General features: G+C 36.0%; 1 protein-coding gene across 5 annotated transcripts in view; it reads left to right on the top strand.

Annotated features, from left to right (window-relative positions):
- Nucleotides 1–5,859, top strand: part of LOC103105522 (hepatitis A virus cellular receptor 1 homolog) — a 40,146-nt gene extending 34,287 nt beyond the window's left edge. For all 5 annotated transcript variants that reach the window (XM_007473942.3, XM_007473944.3, XM_016428547.2 and 2 more), the window contains 2 exons: nucleotides 868–904; nucleotides 2,295–5,859. In XM_007473942.3, the coding sequence (XP_007474004.1) occupies nucleotides 868–904; nucleotides 2,295–2,499 (242 nt within the window). In that variant the 3' untranslated portion in view covers nucleotides 2,500–5,859. The remainder of the gene's footprint in view (nucleotides 1–867; nucleotides 905–2,294) is intronic.
- The last annotated feature ends 16,873 nt before the right edge of the window (nucleotides 5,860–22,732 follow it).

Genomic DNA, 22,732 nt, shown 5'->3' with positions numbered 1-22,732 from the left:
ACTTAGGACTTCTCATCTTTAGGTCTGGCTCTTAATACACTGAGCCACCCATCTGTCCCCTTAATCCATTGAGAAGGCCAGTGATATGATAATCACTTGAAATTCAAAATAATGAAAAACATATTTCCATATTAAAACTTGTGTAAAAGAAAACACATGAAAAGCAAGAAAAAAGTAAAATCAAAGTAATATAGAATTTCTTAACTTTTTTGTTGCTATGGACTCTTCTGGCAATCGGAACCCTACAGATCCCTTGTTTAAAAAAAATACAAAGGATTACAAAGGAAGTCAATTACATTGAAATAGAGTTATAGAAATCAAAAGAAAAATGAAAACCAAAAACCACAAACCAATATAATGCAACCAAAACAAGCTCATAGACCCCAGGTGAGGAACTCCTTAGGCTAATCTAATGTTTTCCTTTTAGAGATGGTGGGACTGTTAGGTGAAGCACTGGATAAAGTGCTGGGGCCTGAAGTCAGGAAGACTCATTTTCCTGAGTTCAAATCTGACCACAGACACTTTCTAGCTGTGTGAATCTAGGGAAGTCACTTTTTTTTTTTGCTTCAGTTTCCTCATCTATAAAATGGCCTAGAGAAGGAAATCTTTGCCAATAAAAGACCAATTGGAGTCATGAAGAGTTGGACTTGACTGAAAATGACTGAACAGCAACAGTGGGACTTAGAGACATTGCTCAAGGTTTTAGTGACAGAGCCAGGACCAAAATGCAAATGACCCTGAGGCAATTGTAGGAAGAGATACCATGAGGATATATTCTTGAACTCTTATTTTGTATGCTTTGCTGACATGTTCAGTTTTTTACCTTTTGAATTTTGATACCTACTTCCCTCCCTTTCCTCCTACTAGGATATTTCAATAACAAAAAGAAGGCACAAAGTCTAAGGTAAGCCTCATGCATTGTTCTGAATACCCTTATCTCTCAGTATAGTTGCCTCTGGAAGAAGTGGAACAGCCCATTTTCTTTCTTAATTATATCTGACATTTCTATCTTAAGTGAAAATTGAATATCAGTCTTGTTCCTTGTTCCTTGTCCTTTCTGTGCATCCCCTCCTCCCAGCTACTGAGTAAATATCCTAACTCATCCCTGCAAGTCTTTTCTCCTTCCCACCCCGATTTTAGTAATTTTCACTGGCTTCTTCTTCATTTCTCTGGAACAGTGTCAGAACTGTCACAGGATTAACCAAGCAGTCATGGTTTGCTAGAGGGAGCATAATTGAATCTCTTAGCTCACTTGGTGATGGGGTGAGGAATTGAATTAGATGCTCTGGTCTCTATAGTTGGTCAAATTGGAGTGGCCTAGAGCCAGGTCTCCATAGAGCTGAAATGAGCAGGCATGAGTTGGAGTGTGTGGCTGTAACTCAAAATATTTGGCTGAATGGAAGAGCAAGGAACTGTTTGGTTGAATTTGTACCTGGTGCTCTCTTGGAGTTGCTTCCCTCCTGTATGAGCAAATGTGGGGGATTTTACTAATATCTAGACAGCTTTAGTGTTTTAAAATCGCAGCTTTGGGGGTGCAAATAATTTTCTATAAGTTTGCAGACACATTATAAAGACTAAATTTTAATGCCATCTGATTCATAATGATTTTTTGCTCTTATTTTGATATTCTTTCTCTCTCTTTATATATAATACATATATATATACACACACACACACATATATATACATATATATATATATAATATTTAACCAATCTCCATAGCTGTCAATGCCTCTGTTTCTGTTCAACTTCTATGTTTTAAAGGGTTTTTTAAAATTCATTTGGGGGAAGAATTAAGAATATATTTTTAGATTCATCTCACACCTCCTCCTCCCCCAAAATGAGTTTCCACTTTCTTATTGGCATAACATTCTCCCTATAGAATATAAACTTCCTGAGGACAGGTATTTAATTTAGACTTTGTGTCCTAGTACCTTATGTACTATACCTGATGATGCTGTTGGTAGGTACTTAATACATACTTGTTATATTGCATTGGTTATTTTTGAAAAGTCTAACAATATCTCTTGTTATTATGTCACATTTACTTTTGAGATTTTTATTCCTTTTTTTTTTTACCAGAACTGGAATATGAAATGACCAAAAAGAAACATTATTTCATAATAAGATGGAAGGCATAGGAAGGCAAGGGTTAAAAAATAAACAACCCAATTGGTCTCTTTTAGTATCCTTTAAGCTCTTTGAATTCAAAGGGAATCTTCAATTTGGGGTTTTAGGTTGCTTTTCTGTCATACCAAATTCCTATTCCTCTTTTGCCATTTTGTTTTTCTAGTCTGACTTTCCTGGCTCATGGTATACAAGAAGATACAAGGACTACCAATGAAGGAGGTGGCATCCATGTAGAGGATAATGTTTATGCAATTGAAGAGAATGTCTACACAGTCGAGCCAGAAAATGCCTATATTATTGAAGAGGAAAATCCTTATGTCATAGAAACATATCATGATAAACAGCAACCTCCCAAAGTTTGGCCTTAACATACTCAACTGACAGTTCTAATCTTTTTCCGTGTTTACTTTTTTCTTTTTTTCTTTCCTTCTTGCTTTCTTTCTTAAAATAATTCAGTATTAGTTCCAAGGAAGAAGAGCAGTAAGAGTTAGGCAATGGGGACCAAGTGACTTTCCCAGGGTCTGAAGCCAGATTTCAAACCGAAACCTACCATCTTTAGGCCTGGCTCTCGAGCCACTGAGATTCCTAGCTGCCTTTATGTTAACCTATTTTCAAGGACTTATCTCCAGGTGTTATCTACCCGACAAGGAGTTGTATCAGCAGCAAACACAACAATAAATGGTGACTCTAGAGATAATACAATCAACTTGACATCAAACAATGTCATTTCCATCAGGTTACAAATTATGCTAAAAAAGTGGCAGTTAAACCTGGCAGTGATTCTTTTCAGCTATGCCAATTTATATCAAGCTTCAACACAGAGAGGTTTGGGTTTCTGGAGAGCTGCACAATCACTGAAGCTTTCAAACAATCAATCAAACAAATAAACAAAAGGATAGTTTTGCTTTTGTTAATTCCAATTGCTACATTTCTCTTTAAGTTCCCATGTAGGCAGCTGGTTTTATTTTCTCCATAAATTCATTTTCTTTAGCACAGGTAGACCCAGTTTCCCTTCTTGGATTTTTCAAATGTGGCTTGTGGCCAACTTAATTCCTGGGAGCTCAAAGTGCTCATTTCCATAGTTACAGGAAACTAGAGTGCCTTTCATAGCTCATGCTACAGGGTGTGCAAAGAAGTTCTATTAATAGGTGGTGGATATTGTTTAGAAATGAGAACATGAATCCAAGTTTTTTGCAACTGTCTCAGCCTTCTGCAGCCACAAATTGACATAAGACACATAAATTTGAACCAAGGAAGGGAAAGAAATACCTTGCAAAACTGCAGTGTGTGCAAAAGGAAAGGTCTTTTAGAAAGAAATAAAGACTGTCACTATTTGAAGCTATCACTATTTTAGTCTGCCAATCTCTTTCTGTCTTTCCCTAACAATTTTGGGTTTAAAATATAATGATTAATGGGAAAAGGTCAGAGATTTTTTTTTGTTGTGGTTTTTTTTTGTATGACTGATATTGCAGTCATTCTACTTTCCCTTCTCAAACGTTCAATTAGATTTTTTTTTTTTAATTTATCAGGAGGAAATTTGTACCGTAGGAAAAACTGATCCAGGGAATCACAAAGATATTATTATAGTTGTTGTGATCAGTTGCTTCTTTGTTTTTTTCTTTGTTTCCTTCACATTTTGTCTTAGTATCAGTTTATCAGTTCTAAGACAAAGGAGCAGCTAGGGCTAGGCAATGGGGTTGTGTTCCCCAAAATATGATGAATTGTTTTGGATAAGAGCCATTTTTTTTTTCCTTTCAAGTATTCAGAACATTTTGAAGGCTCACCTGCTAGGTGTCTGTGTTGATAACATGATGTAGAATGACCCCCTATTCTGAATAGTATTTTGCAATGCTGAGTTGTCCTAATTTTACACTGGGAATTTGTAGCAACTTTTAGAAGAGATTTCAGTGGTCACTACAACTCCACTACTTAAAGGGGCCACCTTTAGGATTCTAAGGATGTGGCTTCAGATACTTCCTAGCCGTGTGACCCTGGGCTTAACTCCCATTGCTTAACCCTTACCCCTCTTCTGCCTTCAAACCAATACACAGTATTGATTCTAAAGGTTTAAAAAATGAAAATTTTTTAATGGTGGTCAGGATGGACACCAAATCCAAATGGCACTAATAGAAGGATCACAGGATGAGGAAATCAGAACCTATAAGCATTATTAATTAGGTATATAATAATATATGTTAGCCTATACTTATGTTTTCTTAGTTCTCAAATGGGTAAAGGTACCCTGATTGCCTCACTGTCATTCAAGTAATCAGTGGGGATAACAGATGTGAAAATCCTTTGAAAACTAAGCACTCTGCAAAAGCAAGGTATTATCACCTTATTATTTATGGTCATAAATCTCTATGGAGCCTATTATAATAGTAGGTCCACATTACATGCCTAATAAGTTGGATGATAATCATGATGATGATGGTGATGATGACAAAGTTCATGACAATGTTCTCTTAAAACTAAACTGCTGTTCTAGTTTTTATATACCTCTTTAACAATGCTTCTTTAGAAATTACTTTTTTTTTAGTGGGACACTAATGCATTGTTGGTGGAATTGTGAACTGATCCAGCCATTGTGCAGGGCAATTTGGAACTATGCCCCAAGGGCTGTAATACCACTACTAGTTCTGTATTCCAAAAAGATTAAAAAAAAAAAGGAGTGGGGAGGGGACGAGAAAGGACCTACCTGTACAAAATATTTTTAGCTCTTTTGGTGGTGGCAAAGGATTGAAAATTGAAGAGATGTCCAATTGGGGAATGGTGAATAAACTGGTATATGATAATGATGGAATACTATTCTGTTATAAGAAATGATAAGCAGGATCATTTCAGAAAAAGCTGAAAAGACCTACACAAACTGATACAGAGTGAAATAAGCAGAACCAGAACATTGTACACAATAAGAGCAATATTGAATGATGATCAGCTGTGAAAGACTTAATTACTATGAGTAATAAAATGTTCCAGGACAATTCTAAAGGATATGATAGAGAATGCTGTTTACTTCCGGCAAAATAACTGATGGAGTTGGAATGCAGATCAAAGCATATTATTTTTTACGTTAGTTTATTTGTGTTTTTATTTTGGGATTTTGGTTTTTATATTAGTATTCTCTTACAACAATGTCCAATGTGGAAGTAAGTTTTATATGATAATGCAAGTATAATCCAGATCAAATTGTTTACCACTTCTGGGATTGGGGCTGGGGATAGGGAAGAGAAGAAGGGAGAAAATGTGTATGTTATAATTTCAGAAAGCATATGATGAAAATTGTTATTACATGCAATTTGGAAAATAAAATATTGAACAATTTAAATTTAATAAAAATGAAAAGAAGTTACTTTTATTTCATGGCCCTGGGGGGAAAACATCTTTTGAACAAATGTAGTCAAAAATGTGTTTCATTATTTGATGGTCTTTTTTGACCATCATTGAAATATTTGTAAAGAAGAAAATTGTAGACTGTGACATTTAGATTCATGATTTTTTACAAGTTTATTTAGCTGGTTTGAGACAGGATATTATTATTTGGAGTTATCAGTGTCTGTCTTTAAATTTAAGTGTCTCTTCAAAGATGTGCTTCACTTATATTTCACTGAAAGGTATATATGTGACTGAGCAATTTTTCAAAATTATATGCCGTAATATATTCTGCAAAGGGGTATTTGAGTCCCATTATGGTAATAAAAACAAAAATAAAGGGTTTTCTTTTGGAAGAGTGGCTTGTTATTTACTTAATTTAAGAATAGTGTATATAATTAGGCCATAACATTGTAACAGTCCCTAAATAGTAGTCCTTTTAATGTTCTATGCATATAAGTAGCCATAACAGAAGATGCTCAGTAAGAAGATAGCAATATAATTATAATTAAGCTATAATCTAAGTAGAAATCGTGAAAAGCTCTATATTCTGAGCAGACTGACAATTCAATTTGTTTGGTTGAATATCTGAGTCTCAGGTGAAGAAACACCCAACGTTGTTATTAGGAAGGCTAGAAGGCTAATAATTGGCCTTCTATAATAGGCCTACGGTTAAGTTACAATGTGAAATGAATATCTAGAATGTATCATTTTTTCCCTCTTACTTAAAACAGCTAGATAGATATTTCTAGTTAAAAGAAGGAAAAGGTAGGATCTCTTGACAAGATGCCAAAATAAAATGGTGTTAATATATATAACACAAAATCTCAGCAAAAGGAAGTTTCCCTTTGAAGTTAGACTGAGAAAATAGCTGGGAAAAACTTCAGGCCCAGATGTAAAAAAAAAACAACCTTATTATTAGAAAGCTCAATAGCTAATAAGAAGTCATGTACATACTTTAAAGATAATGCAGCATCAGTAGGACCTATTGTTGGCACCAGTTTGATTTTCTTTGACCTAAATAGCTAAATGAATCTATTTCTACTTAAAGCAGGTAGAAGGTGTCATTAAAAAAAAAAACAAACCAAAAACCTTTAGCAGCTTAAAACCACTGGTTTACTTATCATGAATACTTTTCTGCTTGTTACTTAGTAGTAATAAAAACTTACTAGTCAGTGGCATCCTGCAGAGTATCCAGAATTGTAGCTAGCTACTTGTTACTGATACAGCAAGAGAAACTCTATAAAGAAATTTATACTGTTGAGATCTCACTCCTTAAATCTCTCATTTTTAGGCTTCATTACCGGGTGTCCTCAAAATTTCAGTGCAGTTTTATTGACTACTACTACTAATATTATAGGATAATATTTAATAGCTAAAACCTTCAATAGGAAGACTTTTGGTACACTTTGTATAGTAGAGTCTACAAATGAATGAATTAAAGAAAACACAGTTAGACCCTGATAGTATATATTTCTCTGGAGAGGACTACCCTTGATTTATTGCTGCAAGTAGCTAGAATATGGATGCTCAGCAGAATGCTGTCAGTATTACTACTAGTAAATTTATTCCTAGGAAGTATTTTTTTTTTTTGCTACTATGTTTGATAGCTAACTAGAAATAACAAGCATTATCTGTTTTATATATGGCAATGGATCAGTTTGATCTGAAATGTTCCATATGTTTCTACATAGTGAGATTAATCTATTGCTAGCTATTGGAGTGGGACAGTTAGTATATGGAGCATAGGGCCTGCAGTTTGGAAGACTTTAGTTTAAACCTGGCCTCAGACATTTACTAGCTGTGAAACCTCAGGCAAGTCACTTCATGCCATTTGTCTCAGTAAAATGAGATGGAGGAGGAAATGGCAAACTGCTCCAGTATCTTTGCCAAGAACATCCCAAATAAGATCATGAAGTGTTGGACGTGAGACTGAACAACAAAAGCTATTGCAGGGATACTTTAAAACCTGTGAAGCTTTGTTTGTAAACTTTCCCTAAGGAGAATGGCGTTATGTATGCACTCAAAATACCCCTAGTTCCAGTAGAAAGTTCCTTGGAATGCTGAATTAAGCTGAATGTCTAGATTACTTGAATCCTAAATCATAAAAATGCAATATCTTTATTGGGAAGCAATCAATGTCTACTTTGAAACATATAACTAGAATGTTTAAATCCTAAATGTAGTAGGGGGCAGCTGGGTAGCTCAGTGGATGAGAGCCAGGCCTAGAGATGGGAGGTCCTAGGTTCAAATGTGGCCTCAAACACTTCCCAGCTGTGTGACCCTGGGCAAGTCACTTGACCTCCATTACCTAGCCCTTACCACTCTTCTGCCTTGGAGCCAATACACAGTATTGACTCCAAGACAGAAGGTAAGGTTTTTAAAAAAAATCCTAAATGTAGAAAAATGATTAAGAAATGATGTTAGATTATAAGTTCCTCTTGATTCCACCATTTTGTCTTCTATTATTCTAAATAGCCTTTTCTATCCAATGTGGTGATCCATTAGAATCTTTAAAGAAGATACTTAAGAAGGGTAGCTGGGTGGCTCAGTGGATTGAAAGCTAGGTCCAGATATGGGAGGTCCTTGGTTCAAATCTGTTCTCAAACATTTACTAGCTGTGTGACCTGGGCAAGTCACTTAACCCTCATTACCTACCTCTTGCTGCTCTTCTGCCTTGGAACAATATTGACTCTAAGACAGAAGGTAAGGGTTTATTAAAAACAAACAACAAAATAAAACAAAACCCCAAGATATTTAAAGAGAATGATATCTGATATTTTATCAATTTCTTCAGTAGAGTTACTCTCGAGATTGATGCAAGAAGCTAGACTACTGAATAGGAAGCATGAAGAACTCAATATTGCTGTAAGTATAAATCTAACTATGGGCAGATTGGCATCATAGTGGATAGAATACTGGGCCTGAAGTCAAGAAAATTCTTCTTCCTAAACTCAAATATGGCCTCAGACACTCACTAGATGTGTGACCAAAGGCAAGTCACTTAACCCTGTTTGCCTCAGTTATTCATCTGTAAAATGAACTGGAGAAGGTAACAACCAACAACTCCAATATTTTGCTAATAAATCCCAAATGGGGTCATGAAGAGTTGGACACAACTGAATAAAACAACTGAATAAAATCTAGCTAACTAGAAATCATAAACAACAAATGAATTGGATTATTCCAATTGTTTAGTATGGTTTCACATAGCTAGATGAATCTGTTCTTTGTTAGCAAATATTAGAATCTCCAGTTGAGTAGCTTATAATTAAAAAAAAAAAACATTGATAGCTAAGTGGCATGATGAATAGAATAGTGAACCTGGAGTCAGGATTATCTAAATTCAAATTTAGTCTCAGATACTTATTGGTTCTGTGACTCTAGAGAAGTCATTTACCTTTTTTTTTCTACATCAGTTTCCTCATATTTTAAATGGGGACCACAAAAATATTTACCTCCAACAGTGGTTGAGAGGATAGAGTGAGAGTTTTTATAGTACTTTGCAATACCCAAGGTGATATATAGTTGCTAGCTCTTATTGTATTATTAATTGTATTATTCTTAGTCCTAGAATAAAGTTCCTCTTGAGGCTGGATTGAGAAAATTAGCTAGATTATTTGAGTCATAGATATAAAAATGCAATATTGCTATTAGGAAGCTATGCTCATAAATCATATCAAAGAAATAAATTGTCAAAAGAACCTCTAGATTGCAACATTTTGTTTTCTATTCCTTTAAATAGCTATATAGATCTATTTCTTCCTAAAATTGTGATATTTTAGAACTTAAAACTTAAAGTATCTTTACTTTATTGAATAAAGCTAGATCTGACAATGATCCACTTCCCTTGGGAGAGCTCTTCCTGCTATTGTATTGGCCAAGTTCTGATGTGTAAATGCTTACACTAAAAAAAAAATTGGCTCTAGCACATCCCTGCCTGATAATAAATTTAAACATACAGAGCACAATTTACTGTTGAGGTCGTGCACTCCATGTTTAGTCATTTCAGTCATGTCTGACTCTTTGTGATCCCATCTGGGGTTTTCTTGGCAAAGATACTGGAGTGGTTTGCTTTTTCCTCCTCCATAGCCTTGGGCTCCATACTTCATTTATATCCAGTTTAAGAGATCTTGTCCATGAATCAATTGGTCAATAGATCAACAAGTAAATAGTAATATATACCTACCATATGCTAAGCAAGCACTGCAATAAGTGTTGGGAATACAAAGACAAAACAATGCTTTTCTGACCTCCCTTACCCATAGTTCCTCATCCCTGAAAGCAAGAGAAGGAAGTGTATTTGCTAACATCTTCTCAAGAACCAAGTTTGGTTATTAAAGTTTATTAGCATTGCTTCCCTTTTTTGTTTTTTTATTTTGTTCCATTGTTGGAATCATAGTATTTTATCTTTTCCAGATTGTGCTTCCTTCATTCTGCATCAGTTCTCTCCTTTTTGCATTCAAATTCCATCAGTTCTTACTTTGGAGGTGGATGGCACTGTTCATCATGAGTCCTTGAGGATTTTCTTGAATCATTGTATTCCTAAGAATATTTACAAAGTGGTTCTTTAAATTTTTTTAAAAAAAGTTTCCCCCTCAGATTACATGTTGGAAAATTGTTTTTTTAAAACATTCATCTGCAATTATTTCATTTTTTTTTGTTTTGTTTTGTTTTTTGCCATTTGCACTGATATAGTCATGGTTTTCCTAGTTCTTCTATCTTCATTTTGCATTAGTTTGTGTCTTTCCATGCTTCTTTAAATTCATGTTCATCATTACTTATAGCATAGTAATGTTCTATTATATTTATGTACAAGAAATATAGACAGATTTTTTCCTAGTTCTTTTCTACCATGAAAAATACTACTATCAATATTTTTGGTGTATGAAACCTTTCCTTCTATCTTTGGCCTCTCTTGGATATATGTATAAGCATAAAGCTCTCTTGACCAAAGAATTTGGCCTTTTTAGTTTCTTCTATTTGAATTTTTTTTCCAGAATGGTTGGATCAATTAATAGCCCCACTATGAGTAACTTAATGTGCTGTCTTCTAATGTTCCTTATTTTCTTCTTTTAACCCCTTTGGCAATTTTCTAGATGTAAGATGAATCCTTGAAGTTCTTTTGATTTGAGTTTTTCTAATTTTTAGAGATTTGAAACAACTTTTCATATGGAGGGTAATGGTCTGAGTTTCTTCTTTTTGGAACTGTTTGCTCATATCCTTTGACTCATCCATTGAGAGAGGACTCTTGGTTTTATATATTTGTGTCGCTTTCCTAATACAATGCTCTTTAAAAGAATTTTTGGGGAAGAACTCATCTATCCTAGCTCAGGAAATCAAGGGAGATGTTCAGCAACTCTCTTTTTTTTTTTAAATAATTTTTTATTTGATCATTTCCAAGCATTATTCATTAGAGACAAAGATCATTTTCTCCCCCCCTCCCCCAATAGCCGAGGCGTGATTCCACTGGGTTTCACATGTGTTCTTGATTTGAATCCATTTCCATGTTGTTGGTATTTGCACTAGAGTGTTCATTTAAATTCTCTCCTCAGTCATTTCCTCTCAGCCCCTGTAGTCAAGCAGTTGCTTTTCATCGGTGTTTTTACTTCCACAGTTTATCCTCTGCTTGTGGATAGTGTTTTTTAGATCCCTGCAAGTTGTTCAGGGACATTGCATTGACCCTAATGGAGAAGTCCATTACCTTCGATTGTACCACAGTGTATCAGTCTCTGTGTACAATGTTTTCCCGGTTCTACTCCTTTCGCTCTGTATCACTTACTGGAGGTTGTTTCAGTCTCCATGGAATTCCTCCACTTTATTATTCCTTTTAGCACAATAATATTCCATCACCAACATATACCACAATTTGTTCAGCCATTCCCCAATTGAAGGGCATCCCCTCGTTTTCCAATTTTTGGCCACCACAAAGAGTGCAGCTATGAATATTCTTGTACAAGTCTTTTTCCCTATTATTTCTTTGGGGTACAAGCCCAGTAGTGCTATGGCTGGATCAAAGGGCAGACAGTCTTTTATCGCCCTTTGGGCATAGTTCCAAATTGCCCTCCAAAATGGTTGGATCAATTCACAACTCCACCAGCAATGAATTTGTGTCCCTACTTTTCCGCATCCCCTCCAGCATTCATTACTTTCCATAGCTGTCATGTTAGCCAATCTGCTAGGTGTGAGGTGATACCTCAGAGTTGTTTTGATTTGCATCTCTCTGATTATAAGGGATGTAGAACACTTTTTCATGTGCTTATTAATAGTTTTGATTTCTTTGTCAGTGACTCTCTTGGTGAAAATACTGGAAGTGAATTGCTTCTGACTTCACTGTTTAGGGCAGTTAATGTAATTGATATTTCTCAACCATTTAAAAAAGTCGCTTATTAAAGACATCCCGTCTTTGCTTTGGTATGTAACTTTATTTTGATTTATATTTTTAAAGATCTTTAGTTCAAGAAGGGAGGAAAGGAGGAAGTGAAATCCTTGGAGTTGCATTATTTCATGTAAATATTTAAGGAAGCTTGCTATTTCAAACAATTTGATGCCAAAATCCCTCAAAGTTCCTCTTTTATAGAAGAATATGGGGAAGAAGTTTTTTCTAATGACCATTAAAAAAATAAAGCTCCAAGACAGTATAAACTAAGTCACCTGAAAAACCTTTAAGATGGACTTTTATCTTTACTCGCCTAAACTATCAATGTAGCATATATATGTATATTTCATAGAATCACAGAATTTCAGAATTGGTAGAGCTAGAGGCCATAGATTCTATCTTATACCTAACAATAATAATAATCATCATCATCATCATCATTTATATAAACATTTAACATGTTCTAGGCACTGAGCTAAGCAGTTTACAACTATTATTTCATTTGATCCTCATGAGAACCCTTTGAGGTAGGTACCAATATTGTACAATTTTACAGATGAGGAAACTGAGGCAAAGAGTGGTTAAATGACTTGCCCAAGGTCACATAACTGGTAAGAGTCTAAGACCAAATTTTAATTCAAGACTTTCTGACTTCAGGTCAGAGTTCTATCAACTATACCACCTCACTGCCTTTCAATAAGGATTCCTTATACATCATACTTGAAAAATGGTCAGCCATCTTTTGTTTGAAGTCCTCCAGTGCGGAGGTACTCACTACCTCTGGAGGCAGGCCATTTTGCTTTGAGCTAGCCCTGGTGGTTAGGAAGCTTGTCTCTTGGACATTAAATTTGAATTTTTCTCTTTGTAACCTCCAGTTATGGTACCTTATTTTCTGCTTCTGAGATGAGGCAGAATAAGTCTAATCTTTAGTTATCTGCCTTTCCTTCCATTTTCTATGTGCAACCCTACTTGTCTGGGTATGCTTGGTTCTCTTAACATGGAAGCACTTTTGAAGGACTTTTGGAGTATGCCAAGATTGATTAACAGAGAAACCTGTGCTTCCTACCATGTATGTAGAAATAGCCTTCTTGGACTGACTCCTGACTGTTAAGGGTAAAATTAGGGTTGTTGACTGAATATATTATTTTAGTGGTCGCCAGGGATTTAAATTCAATCCCAATAAAATACTCAAATCAGTTTGGGATTTTTTTATGGTGGTTTAATTACAATAGTGGGAAGAAATTAAGAAGAAGAGAGAGAGGAAAGGGTATAAGATTTCTCCAGTTTAGCTTAAGCCAAGGGAAATTCAGAGCCCTCAGACACAAGGCCTCCTCAGAAGATTAAATCTAGCTTGGCTTCCAGCCATGAGGTTTCCTCTGGACGAGGGGTTGCATTTGAGGATAGTGCTTTCAGGAGGTAAAGGAAAGGAGGAATCAGCCTAACCACTCACCCAGGTCACTCAGGGAAGATGCCTCACCTAAACCACACTACAGAACAAAAACCTGCAAGCACTCCAAGAACACTGACACAAGCTCCCCACACCAAACCTCAAGAACCCAATGTCACTGAGCGAGCCCAACATCTCTGAGCGAGAGAGAGGGTGGAGAGAGGAAGTGACATGAAATATATAGACAGTTCTTTACATCACTTCCTGTGTCTCACATGTACCAATGGTAGCTTAAGCTTGACTTACAACAGCCCGTGGGATCTGTCAGTTGTTTCTGATTTGTCACTTGCTACCACATGTCAGTCATAGGCCATCCTCCTCACTAGAATTCTAAAGACTAAGCAGGGTGGAGTAAATCTAAAATTCACACTGCGTCTTTAAAGTTGATGATACTGAACTCTTTACTTCCCTGCTCCCTTCTTATTCATTTACTAATTCATTTTAAACTCTTACCTTCTGTCTGAGAATTGATATTGTGTGTGGATACCAAGGAAGAAGAGTGCTAAGAGCTAGGGAATGAGGGTTAAATGGCTTTCCCAAAGTTACATAACTGAGAAATATCTGAAGGTTAATTTGAAACCAAGATTGCTCATCTCTGGAACTAGCTCTTGATCCACTGAGCCACCTAACTCCTCTTATCTGCTTTGTCCAGAAAGTAAAGATTACAGTTTATTCTCATTATGGATGCCATATGATTGGGACTTGACCCTGTAAAGGGGTTTTTGAACTTAAAATAGGCACTGTCCTCTATGGGAACTGAGCTAAGTTATGAACCTAATACCCTTCTTCTTCTCAAAGACTAAGGTAGTGCAAAGAGGTAGGGAGTTTTGTCTCCTACATGTTGGGGTGAGTAGATTTGTATATTTGCCATTATTCTTTTGAAGTAAATATTTCTGGTAAAAGCTAATCTATTAGTGGCTGAATGGAAGTGGAAATGCCCTATATTTGTGTGAACAATTTCTGTAGAGGCTAGAGAGACTGACCCACCTAATCCCCTTTCAGTGAATTTAACAACCCTGGTGAGGAGTGTAAATCTAACAGACCAGTACATTCTAGGAAGTGAGAACCATGGTAGTTGGTGTTATATACATGTATCACTTAAAAATACAAACTCATTGATTAGTTCTCTGTGCAATTACATTTGAATTTAGGGGGCTTGTGTAATTAGGATCTGTTACCCTAAAAACCACGATCCCCAGCAAAACTATGATCTCCTACTCACTTTCTATCATTATGTGCTAATGTAGACAGGGTATGAATTGGGTGGAGTTCCATGTCTCACACTCTTTTTTTAAAATTTATTTTTATTAAAAAATTTTTTTTAAACTCTTACCTTCCATCTTGGGAGTCAATACTGTGTATTGGCTCCAAGGCAGAAGAGTGGTAAGGGCTAGGCAATGGGGGTCAAGTGAATTGCCCAGGGTCATTCAACTGAGAAGTGTCTGAGGCCAGATTTGAACCTAGAACCTTCCATTTCTAGACCTGACTCTCAATCCACTGAGCTACCCAGCTGCCCCCCATGTCTCATACTCTTTTTCCTTCTTGTTGAGGGTTTGGTGGAGTGGAGATTTTTGAACAGGTAGAAAAATTTAGTCATGTGGTTCTGTTTTGTCAGATAATACACTTTATAAAAATAATACTTGAAGTATTAGACTTTAATTTAAATCTTACATTTATGGCAACCAGAAATGGGGTTCAGAACCCTTATTTCTCTCTGAGTAGATTAGTTTGAAAATAAACCACGTTTATGCCCCCCACCCCCACCCCAGGGAACTCTCTTCGGAGTTTTCCTAACTTGCTGCTGCCCCCTGTTGCTGTTGATCCTGCCTTCTCCTACTCTTCCTGCTGCTGCTGCTGCTGCTGCTGCTGCTGCTGTTGCTGCTGTTGCTGCTGTTGCTGTGGATTGCTGCAGACAATCTGGGAAAGTATAAATTCCTCTTTCCCTTATATTACCAACACCTGAGTACTTGCTAGCTGCTTGACTTGGAAGCCTGGGTGTGTTTCTCTTAAGCAATAATTAGCATCCTAAAGGGCTTTTATCTGAGGAGAGTTTCTACTCTCTTAACTCCCTGTGCACATGGCAGGGGAAGCAAGCTGCTCCCTGGTGTTTCTACCCCTAGTGGGGAGGGGAAGGAAGGTTAGCCTTCCAAATAGGAAGTAGAATTACAAGCATAACCCACTTTATGAAAGAGCAATGCATTACCTATCTCAAACGGCTCCCAGTTTTAGGATGTTTTTTCTTTCTACTATTCCTGGGTGCACTGGTACTTGAAATTAGCTTGAATAATCCTGAGATTCAGGGGAGAAATCATCCCCCTTGCCTTTTTGGCCTGCCCAGTCTCTACAACACCTCCAATATGGGATTCTTCCACACTATGTTCAGCAAGAAATTCTCTCTCACTGTGGGAGATCCCAGAGGTATGACCAAAAGAAACCTAGATGGATGATGATACTGGGGAGGGGGGAAAAGAGTCTGGAGGTGGATTTTAAGCCTTTTAAACCTTTAAGCCTTTTCAGACTCCATTGTTTTATGGAAATCTCTGTATCATAAAAAAAAGAACTCTTGAATTCAGTGCCTGTATCCTGTCACATATATTGTATTTGCTGATTGCTTGTTTTAAGATTTTATTTTGTTTGTTAAGTTCTGTTACATCGAATCATTTTAAGCTACTGTGTTTTGGTATTAGCTATATATTCTGTTGCATGGTGTGAATCTTAAAACTACTCAGACTGTACCTTAGAAGATTTTGTCTAGCTATTCTCCATTTTTTTAACAATGGAGATACTTGATCAGGAATGTATTGAGAACTTTTAAAATTACTCCACCCTTCTCAGACAGTGCTTTAGGGGAAGATAAAGTTGTAAACTCCTGATTGAACAATGAATGTCCCTAACTCATATTTATAGTAAAGCAGGAACCTTATGCTAGTTCTATTTTTAGATCTAATACAAAAGGGTGCTAAGTACCTATAAAGGTTAAATTAGTACCTAAAAGGTCAAGCAACTTACAAAAGGCAAACTTAACAAAAGTGATGTGAAGTACTCAGTAGATTTAATCTAACCAGAGAAGGTGAGAACAAAAGAAGATGAGAATTAAGAATAGGCAGTCCTGGGGGAAAAATGTCTACTGTGATTGGTAGACGTGAAAATTTAGAGGAGGTGACATAAGAGAAAATTTCTTTAAAAGGAAGGGACTTATTGAGTTGGTTTTAGTTTTTGGATTGGAAGTTAATTGGAGTTGGAGTTTGGAAGTTTGGAGCATGTTTGAAGATGATCTTGTGGTGAGTGATAAAGACTGACTTGCTCTCCCTTAGGCTCAGGCCTAGACCATTTGGCCTAGACCCTTTCTACTATTTTCTCTTTCTCTTTTTCTCTTGCCTTCCCTTAATTCCTTCATTTATATTAATTAAAATCTCCATAAAACCCAGCTGACTTGGTTATTTTCATATTTGGGAATTTTCCCATGGCTACCACTTAATTTTAGATTTTAAATCAAGACACTAAAAATTATCTTTACAATTTGTCCGAAAGCTTTACAGTTTTGGCAGTTCACAGTCTTGGCAAATCACATTTTCATGGTTACAATGGTCTTTGTTTGTACCTTTTCCCTATGACAGGACTGAAGAAGATACCATTGTAAAAGTACCATTGAGTTTTTTGTAACAAGAGGTAAGGGTCTATTTAGTAGCTGAAGTGAAGTGCTATAGCACTACTTCTCACCTCTGCACTAAAATGGATGAAAAATATGAAAGATATGCCTTTTGGAGCTGTTACAGTCTTATGCCATAGGAGGGAGCAAACCCAAGGGGTTGATTACCCCATGATAAGTTATAGTCTTATAATGTTTTCCTAAGGGGCATGGTACCCCTAAATGGCCCCCAAGAGGGAGCATTTCAGCCAAGATTAAGAGCCATGAGCTTCAGTGGCTACCTGAGTGTATCCTAGTGTTGGTTAATACCCTCCTGAGGGGGGAATTGTGTAATTGTCATAAAACTAAAAAATATGTTAAGAAAGAAATATTTCAGGAAAAGGAACTCGACAAATCTTTGAATATAGAAGATAAATTGTTTGAAGAAGACACCATGGGGATGCCTGAAGAAACCTTCACAGCATCAGAAGATCCAGAATGAACAATGGAGTATAATTGGTTGAACTTTGGGGGGTTGTAACATATTTATTTTGTATGTATAGTCTTATGCTAAAGGGGATTGCCCCCCAATTGGCTTTTTGTCAATTGGAGAGGTCCAGAGAAAGAGGAGTGTAGTCAAAGTCCCTGAATTACTATTATATCACTCCTCTAGGCCAAGTTTTTTACTGATTCCTGAATGTTTCTGTTCCTCTTCATCTAGATTTTATTTCTATTGAGGCAATATGCTCTGATGATGGCATTATTTCTTTTTCTACCTCTGTTGGTCTCCACCCAAACACTCTAATGAAGTCAGAGCTATAGTCCCTGGATTTCTCCACATCACTGTGTATTCTTTTATGATTATTATCAACCTGACAGTAATAAAAAAGAAAACAAATGTTTCCCCATACAAAGGAGAGAAAAATAAAATTACCTTAAAAATCATGAATTTAACATGTACTATATATTTTAAGTATAAATCAAATTTAACATGGCAGCATCAACATTGCCCTTCTTATCTGTATCCCTTTCTGAGCTTCTTGCTCTCTTTAGAATTTTTAAAAGTAGGGATTCTTAGCTTTTTTTGTATCATGGTCCCATTTGGAAGTCTGGAGAAGTCTATGGACTCTTCCTCAGAATAATGTTTTTGAATACCCAAGATTATAAAATAATTATATCTAAGTATAGTTATCAAAATATTAAGGAGAAAAAAATAAATTCATAGCCCCCAGCTAAAGAACTTCTGTTTTAATTAAACTATATATTACTCTATTTTTACCTTTTATCTAGTATATTTCTTATGGTTAGGGTATAGCCTTCTAGAATCATATGCCACTACCACACATCCCACTAAATCTCATACTCGTTTCCTATCCTTTAGCTCATCCCACTAAATTTTGGTGACATTCATGAGGTCACATTTGCCTTTTGACATTAGAATCATTTATTTGTTCACCTTGTTTTTTACCTATAGTGTATAGACACCTGGAATCATTGGTGTTGTTGCCTACACTTTTCCTGTGACTTGTTTTCCAGTTTATTAATCATTTCTACTCCCGGCAGTGTAGGTATTCTCTAAGCTATCTTGGCAATAGATAAAGGCTGTTTTCCACCCCACCCCCCTTCTTTTTAGGCCTAAACCTCCCTTAATTAGATTTAAAAGACTTCAGGCAAGGATACATCTCTCATATAGGGATTTAGATTTAGATAAAAAATTTAGATTATTTAGATTAAAAAATTTATATTAAATTTAGATTTACTTAGATTAAAATTTAGATTAAATTTAGATTTAAATTTAGATTAAAAAAAACTTTTTGCCTGCATAAAGAAGCATGCCTTTTATTTTTACATCATATACTTTTAGAAATCTGTCACTCTTTCCCCCCTAATTTGTTCTCCCTTGTCACCCAACCTCTTACCCAAATGAAAGGCAAAACCATTTTTATCATCTCTAGTAGATGTGTTACATCCCTGGCCAGAAGTCAATCACTCCTATATTTTAAGCTTTGGCCCAAACATAAAATTCTCAAACACCATATTTTTAAGTAGCCATTCACTTCCCAAATCAGCCTTTTCTTGTGAAGCACATGCAACAATGATTAAAACATAATTTTGTCAGAAACTAGACCTAGACCAACGTCTTAAACCATTTACCAAGATAGGATCAAAATGGACAAATGACCTAGGTATAAAGGGAGGTAGTTTAAATGAATTAGAACAGAACACATTACCTAGCAGATTTATGGATAGGAGAAGAATTTATGAATGAACAAGAGATAGAAAGCATTGTGAAATCTAAAATGGACAATTTTCAATATATTAATTTGGAAGTTTTTAATGCTTTGTGTGTGTGTGTGTACATTTTTTACAAATAAAATGAATGTATCAACAATTAGAATGAAAGCTTAGTTGAGAAAAAAAATTAATAGCTAGTTGCTTGGATAGAGATCTACTACCTAAAATCTATGTTCAAATATGTGAAACCATTTTCCAATTACTAAATGGTAAAAAAAAATGTGAACAAATAGTTTTTGGGTGAAGAAATCAAAGCTACATATAACTATATGAAAAATTGCTCCAAATTATTATTAATCAGAGGAATGAAAATCAAAACAACTCTGAGGTTTTATCTCACAACTATCCAATTGACTAAATGATAAAGGGGCAAAATGACAAATATTGTAGGGGATGTGGAGAAATAGAAACACAGTTGGCTGAACTGTGAGTTGATTCAGCTATTTTGGAAAACAATCTGGAATCTTACTCAAAGAGTTATAAGACTATGTATACTTTTTGGCCCAGTAATATGACTATTAGATTTATTTCCTAAGGGGGTCAAGGAAAACAGGAAAGAAGTTATATGTTCTAAAATATTTTGATTTAGTGGAAGATATAAATAGCATGAATCTCAAACAATGACAGGCAATTGAGTTTGATGGAGGAAGAGAGAGAACCTAGGAGTCAAAGTGGGGAACAAGGAATATTCTTCAGTGAACTGAGGAGAATTTGTGAAGAAACAGCCAGTAATGGAAAAAAGTAGTCAGGGAGGTTGTTTTATTAGGGAGAAGTCAGGTTTCAGTAAGAGCTAGTTGATAGAATTTTTGGTTCATTGTAGTTTCAAGGAATCTATTACTTAGATATGGTTATTTCCACTTTCTCTTCTAAGGTACTCATTCTCTTTATGGTTCTTTCCTCAAGAATGTTTCTTTCTTTCCTTGTTTTTGGGTTTGTTTGTTTGTTTGTTTTTTTTGGTCTCACTTCATTTATTTTAAGTATTCATGTGGCTCTCAGGGCAAATTCCTTTTTCTCCCTTTGATTTTGTGAGGAACAAATAAGATAATATTTTAAAAGTGCATTGCAAACCCTAAATCACAATATAAATGCTAGTTGTTCTGTACAGATGGCTCAGGACCCTGATGAAATATAAGGCTAATTGACCTTTTGATTTGGTCTTAGTTTTACAATGTAATGGAGTTTTGGATATGTCTAAAACCCTAAGATGGAAATAACTATGTTAGCTATGCCTAGAAACTGCTTCTAAGAGAAGATGTTCTCTGTCCCCCTACCAGGGTACAGCCTCTTTCTATGGATTGTATAGCCAATAAAAGGCTGAATCTTTATAACTTCCAGAATGGGACAGTCTTGTTTTCTTTCCAATCCTGGCTAGGAGTACAGTTTGCCCACATCATGGAAACCATACACTAAATTGGATATTGAGAGAAGATCTTCCTTCTCTAACTCTATCTTTTTAGGTTCTTTGGCCCCAAGAAATGGGATTGGGGTTTTGATCTGTTTTGTTTGTACATTTTAATTCTAAGCCTAGGCCATGGAGTCCCTGGACCTCTGAACACAAACTGTAGAGTCCTTGAAGAAAGGATTCCATGCCCAGCATTGCTGCCATCTCAACAAAGAAACCAAAGAGGTATTGTTTTTTTAGGGGCCTTTGCAATTGGAACTTGGTGGGATGATGCTAGGCAGGAACTGAGGGAAACTATGAATGTAATCTCTCACACCTCCTCAGACTGAGGTGATGTATGGGGGCAGATTATGTTTCCTGGTGCTGGGAGTGGGGTGTTATTTGTATTTTTTATCTCCCTCCCTGCTGGGAGCCATCAGGCCATGATGCCTTGACAGAGTCACGTGTGGTAGCTAAGGAGTCCACAGAGTGGCCCTTGGCAAGATGTGACTGCCCTCTCTATCCCCCTTGCATGACCTCTCTCATCAATGTCCCTTACCTATGGAATTGACATGACTATCATTCTCTCTAGTCTCAGAAGGAATAATGCAAGAGCAAAATACCTATACCCGAAAACACCCTCAAATCCAACCCCAAAAGACTATTATTGGTTAACTTTTATTTAGACACACAATCCTCAGTAAAACTGCAGCTACAGGCCAAGCCCAGAACTTTCCCACTCACAGAAACTTATTCTCACGAAGCCAGCACACAAATCAATCATAAAGGCCCATATAAGACATACAGGTACACTACAGGTACACCAAGCTTCAATATGCCTCAGTGACTTGATCTCACAAACCAGTAACTGAGAAACTCCTTAGTAGTAAAACCTGAAAAATGATCAGTCTAATATTAAATCTGAGTTGTGTTCCCAGTACCCCTCAAACTCAATGATATGATTGTTGAATTGTCTTTTAAGAACTTCTGATTAATTATTCCATTTTATTAACAGTAATAAGTAATTTTCCTTGATTGTTTGTAAGATGAAAACTCCTCACAGGATAATGAGAAAATTAAGCCACCTGGGACAAAATCATTTATCTTGTGTGAAACCTTTATGCTGTCTGTAATCACAATACAAGAATATAGAATGTTAATCAAGTGATTTGTTAAAAGTTAATGTATCACTTTTCCAATTACTTCTATTTAGACATGTGTGTTAGGTAATGTATCTATGTGCCAAGAAAATGGGTATAAAAATAAACATCAAGTCTGGGGATGGTGGAGCAGCTATCAAATGCAAAGCATTCCCATGGCCATAAAGATACAGCTGTCTTCCATTTGTTATTTTCTTGACTGATCATTTGCCACTTGTCAGGAACCCCTGGTGTGGCGGCCAGTGAGGCTGGACCTTGCCCATGGCACCTCCCACCTCCTTAAATGCACCAAAGAAGTAGAAGGAATGAGATGTAACGTAGCTGGTCTTTAGTCAGTGGGAATCAAGTTAGTCACTAACACAAATGGAATATCTTAGAATATTTCTACAAAGACTCATTATCATAGTGGCCAGCAACACCAAACAGTTATTCATCCTCTCAGTCACTCATTCTATGACTAATGGAGACTCACAGTCAGTAGTGATGGTGGTTTCAGAATTATATTTAGGACCCATTTTCACACCAGCATTTTCATCAACATTTTGATTATTATTTGGGGAAGTGCAATCTTGCATAATATTTCCTTAGACTAATTTTGGAAACTCCTCATTCATTTCCAAAAAAACACAATCCCCATTGAGTATTTTGTCATTACTTTTTACTAACCTCCAGGTGTCTCTATAATTTAAACTGATTAGTATCAAATGTTACAGAGCAAAGTGTTAATGTAAAGAGAGCAACATTTCAAAGAAAAATGATGATGAAAGACTGGAACTCTCTTCAATACAATGACCAATCAGATTTACAGAGAATATGAAAAAGCTTGCTATTCATTTCATGACAAAGAAATGATGGACACAAGATGCAGAAAGAATATGTATTTTTGGACATGAACAATGTGTGGATTTATTTTGCTTGAATATGTTTATTTTTTACAAT

Source organism: Monodelphis domestica, chromosome 1 (genome assembly GCF_027887165.1).
Source record: "Monodelphis domestica isolate mMonDom1 chromosome 1, mMonDom1.pri, whole genome shotgun sequence".
NCBI classification, from domain to species: domain Eukaryota; kingdom Metazoa; phylum Chordata; class Mammalia; order Didelphimorphia; family Didelphidae; genus Monodelphis; species Monodelphis domestica.
Note: the sequence above shows the minus strand (reverse complement) of the source record. Positions and strands in the feature narration are given on the sequence as shown.